The sequence below is a fragment of the Salvelinus alpinus genome, chromosome 3, assembly GCF_045679555.1.
Source record: "Salvelinus alpinus chromosome 3, SLU_Salpinus.1, whole genome shotgun sequence".
Lineage (NCBI taxonomy): Eukaryota > Metazoa > Chordata > Actinopteri > Salmoniformes > Salmonidae > Salvelinus > Salvelinus alpinus.
In genome coordinates, this window is record NC_092088.1 from 5,738,975 (window position 1) to 5,744,200 (window position 5,226).

At 47.8% G+C, this 5,226-nt stretch overlaps 1 protein-coding gene across 1 annotated transcript in view; it reads left to right on the forward strand.

The window, feature by feature from the left end:
* Nucleotides 1-5,226, forward strand: part of tasp1 (taspase, threonine aspartase, 1) — a gene marked incomplete in the record, with an annotated part of 142,909 nt that overhangs the window by 32,183 nt on the left and 105,500 nt on the right. The window contains 1 exon segment of the mRNA XM_071391328.1: nucleotides 2,351-2,460. Coding sequence (XP_071247429.1) covers nucleotides 2,351-2,460 — 110 coding nt within the window.

The window sequence follows — 5,226 nt, forward strand, 5'->3', positions numbered from 1 at the left end:
GTCGTTTTGTTACGGCAGACTGGGACGTAAAGGGTCGTTCTGTTAGTAAAGGGTCGTTCTGTTACCGCAGACTGGGACGTAACGGGTCGTTCTGTTACCGCAGACTGGGACGTAAAGGGTCGTTCTGTTACGGCAGACTGGGACGTAAAGGGTCGTTCTGTTAGTAAAGGGTCGTTCTGTTATAGCAGACTGGGACGTAAAGGGTCGTTCTGTTACGGCAGACTGGGACGTAAAGGGTTGTTCTGTTAGTAAAGGGTCGTTCTGTTATAGCAGACTGGGACGTAAAGGGTCGTTCTGTTACGGCAGACCGGGACGTAAAGGGTCGTTCTGTTACGGCAGACTGGGACGTAACGGGTCGTTCTGTTACGTCAGACTGGGACGTAAAGGGTCGTTCTGTTACGGCAGACTGGGACGTAACGGGTCGTTCTGTTACGGCAGACTGGGACGTAACGGGTCGTTCTGTTACGGCAGACCGGGACGTAAAGGGTCGTTCTGTTACGGCAGACCGGGACGTAAAGGGTCGTTCTGTTACGGCAGACCGGGACGTAAAGGGTTGTTCTGTTACGGCAGACCGGGACGTAAAGGGTCGTTCTGTTACGGCAGACTGGGACGTAACGGGTCGTTCTGTTACGGCAGACTGGGACGTAAAGGGTCGTTCTGTTACGGCAGACTGGGACGTAAAGGGTCGTTCTGTCAGTAAAGGGTCGTTCTGTTATAGCAGACTGGGACGTAAAGGGTCGTTCTGTTACGGCAGACTGGGACGTAAAGGGTTGTTCTGTTAGTAAAGGGTCGTTCTGTTATAGCAGACTGGGACGTAAAGGGTCGTTCTGTTACGGCAGACTGGGACGTAAAGGGTCGTTCTGTTACGGCAGACTGGGACGTAAAGGGTCGTTCTGTTACGGCAGACTGGGACGTAAAGGGTCGTTCTGTCAGTAAAGGGTCGTTCTGTTATAGCAGACTGGGACGTAAAGGGTCGTTCTGTTACGGCAGACTGGGACGTAAAGGGTTGTTCTGTTAGTAAAGGGTCGTTCTGTTACAGCAGACTGGGACGTAAAGGGTCGTTCTGTTACGGCAGACTGGGACGTAAAGGGTCGTTCTGTTACGGCAGACTGGGACGTAAAGGGTCGTTTTGTTACGGCAGACTGGGACGTAAAGGGTCGTTCTGTTACGGCAGACTGGGACGTAAAGGGTCGTTCTGTTACGGCAGACTGGGACGTAAAGGGTCGTTCTGTTAGTAAAGGGTCGTTCTGTTATAGCAGACTGGGACGTAAAGGGTCGTTTTGTTACGGCAGACTGGGACGTAAAGGGTCGTTCTGTTACGGCAGACTGGGACGTAAAGGGTCGTTCTGTTACGGCAGACTGGGACGTAAAGGGTCGTTCTGTTACGGCAGACTGGGACGTAACGGGTCGTTCTGTTACGGCAGACTGGGACGTAAAGGGTCGTTTTGTTACGGCAGACTGGGACGTAAAGGGTCGTTCTGTTAGTAAAGGGTCGTTCTGTTACCGCAGACTGGGACGTAACGGGTCGTTCTGTTACGGCAGACTGGGACGTAAAGGGTCGTTCTGTTACGGCAGACTGGGACGTAAAGGGTCGTTCTGTTACGGCAGACTGGGACGTAAAGGGTCGTTCTGTTACGGCAGACTGGGACGTAACGGGTCGTTCTGTTACGGCAGACTGGGACGTAAAGGGTCGTTTTGTTACGGCAGACTGGGACGTAAAGGGTCGTTCTGTTAGTAAAGGGTCGTTCTGTTACCGCAGACTGGGACGTAACGGGTCGTTCTGTTACGGCAGACTGGGACGTAAAGGGTCGTTCTGTTACGGCAGACTGGGACGTAAAGGGTCGTTCTGTTACGGCAGACTGGGACGTAAAGGGTCGTTCTGTTACGGCAGACTGGGACGTAACGGGTCGTTCTGTTACGGCAGACTGGGACGTAAAGGGTCGTTTTGTTACGGCAGACTGGGACGTAAAGGGTCGTTCTGTTAGTAAAGGGTCGTTCTGTTACCGCAGACTGGGACGTAACGGGTCGTTCTGTTACCGCAGACTGGGACGTAAAGGGTCGTTCTGTTACGGCAGACTGGGACGTAAAACAAACAGACTATACAAATACAGTAGAGAAGGTTAAAGAGTTCCTGAGCGATGTGTTCTGTGTTGTCTTCCCTCTACAGTCTATGAGATGTGTTCTGTGTTGTCTACAGTATAGGAGATGTTCTGTGTTGTCTTCCCTCTACAGTCTATGAGATGTGTTCTGTGTTGTCTAGAGTATATGAGATGTGTTCTGTGTTGTCTAGAGTATATGAGATGTGTTCTGTGTTGTCTAGAGTATATGAGATGTGTTCTGTGTTGTCTAGAGTTCAGTCTATCAGCCTACAAGAGGAACAAGCACAAGATGGAGCTGTCAGAGAAGGTGGAGACGGGGTTTAATCATCACAGTAAGAAGAGACGACAAGCGAGTGAGACCGTGAGTAACTCCTACACCCCTTACTCACTTCAGCACCTGGTCAGAGTCATCAACCATGTCACCTGTCTCCGGTGACAAGATCACTTGGGGAGCATCTCAGGTCGGGTTTCCCGGACACAGATGAAGTCATTAGCACTTTCAATGGATCATTTTGAGTTATTTTAGTCTAGTCTTAATCTGTATCCAGGAAACCAGTCCCTAGTGTTTTACTTGGACCATAATATTACTGTAAACTGGTTCGGCACGACTAAAAATATATATTTTTTAAATGCAGTAAGTAATTAGTGAGGTGTGGTCAGAGAGATGCTGACTGTTTGATTAAAGAAACATTTAACCCCCAGTGATATCCTCCTCCACACTAAACATGTAATGTACCCCACAGTGATATCCTCCTCCTCACTAAACATGTAATGTACCCCCCAGTGATATCCTCCTCCACACTAAACATGTAATGTACCCCACAGTGATATCCTCCTCCTCACTAAACATGTAATGTACCCCACAGTGATATCCTCCTCCTCACTAAACATGTAATGTACCCCACAGTGATATCCTCCTCCACACTAAACATGTAATGTACCCCACAGTGATATCCTCCTCCACACTAAACATGTAATGTACCCCCAGTGATATCCTCCTCCTCACTAAACATGTAATGTACCCCCCAGTGATATCCTCCTCCTCACTAAACATGTAATGTACCCCCCAGTGATATCCTCCTCCACACTAAACATGTAATGTACCCCACAGTGATATCCTCCTCCACACTAAACATGTAATGTACCCCCCAGTGATATCCTCCTCCTCACTAAACATGTAATGTACCCCACAGTGATATCCTCCTCCACACTAAACATGTAATGTACCCCACAGTGATATCCTCCTCCACACTAAACATGTAATGTACCCCCCAGTGATATCCTCCTCCTCACTAAACATGTAATGTACCCCCAGTGATATCCTCCTCCTCACTAAACATGTAATGTACCCCACAGTGATATCCTCCTCCTCACTAAACATGTAATGTACCCCCAGTGATATCCTCCTCCACACTAAACATGTAATGTACCCCACAGTGATATCCTCCTCCACACTAAACATGTAATGTACCCCCCAGTGATATCCTCCTCCTCACTAAACATGTAATGTACCCCCCAGTGATATCCTCCTCCACACTAAACATGTAATGTACCCCACAGTGATATCCTCCTCCACACTAAACATGTAATGTACCCCACAGTGATATCCTCCTCCACACTAAACATGTAATGTACCCCACAGTGATATCCTCCTCCACACTAAACATGTAATGTACCCCCCAGTGATATCCTCCTCCACACTAAACATGTAATGTACCCCACAGTGATATCCTCCTCCTCACTAAACATGTAATGTACCCCCCAGTGATATCCTCCTCCTCACTAAACATGTAATGTACCCCCAGTGATATCCTCCTCCACACTAAACATGTAATGTACCCCCCAGTGATATCCTCCTCCACACTAAACATGTAATGTACCCCCCAGTGATATCCTCCTCCTCACTAAACATGTAATGTACCCCCAGTGATATCCTCCTCCACACTAAACATGTAATGTACCCCCCAGTGATATCCTCCTCCACACTAAACATGTAATGTACCCCCCAGTGATATCCTCCTCCACACTAAACATGTAATGTACCCCACAGTGATATCCTCCTCCTCACTAAACATGTAATGTACCCCCAGTGATATCCTCCTCCACACTAAACATGTCATGTACCCCACAGTGATATCCTCCTCCACACTAAACATGTAATGTACCCCCCAGTGATATCCTCCTCCTCACTAAACATGTAATGTACCCCACAGTGATATCCTCCTCTTCACTAAACATGTAATGTACCCCCCAGTGATATCCTCCTCCTCACTAAACATGTAATGTACCCCCCAGTGATATCCTCCTCCTCACTAAACATGTAATGTACCCCACAGTGATATCCTCCTCCTCACTAAACATGTAATGTACCCCCCAGTGATATCCTCCTCCTCACTAAACATGTAATGTACCCCACAGTGATATCCTCCTCCTCACTAAACATGTAATGTACCCCCCAGTGATATCCTCCTCCTCACTAAACATGTAATGTACCCCACAGTGATATCCTCCTCCTCACTAAACATGTAATGTACCCCCCAGTGATATCCTCCTCCTCACTAAACATGTAATGTACCCCACAGTGATATCCTCCTCCTCACTAAACATGTAATGTACCCCACAGTGATATCCTCCTCCTCACTAAACATGTAATGTACCCCCCAGTGATATCCTCCTCCTCACTAAACATGTAATGTACCCCCCAGTGATATCCTCCTCCTCACTAAACATGTAATGTACCCCCCAGTGATATCCTCCTCCTCACTAAACATGTAATGTACCCCACAGTGATATCCTCCTCCACACTAAACATGTAATGTACCCCCCAGTGATATCCTCCTCCACACTAAACATGTAATGTACCCCCCAGTGATATCCTCCTCCACACTAAACATGTAATGTACCCCCCAGTGATATCCTCCTCCTCACTAAACATGTAATGTACCCCCCAGTGATATCCTCCTCCACACTAAACATGTAATGTACCCCCCAGTGATATCCTCCTCCACACTAAACATGTAATGTACCCCACAGTGATATCCTCCACCACACTAAACATGTCATGTACCCCCCAGTGATATCCTCCTCCACACTAAACATGTAATGTACCCCACAGTGATATCCTCCT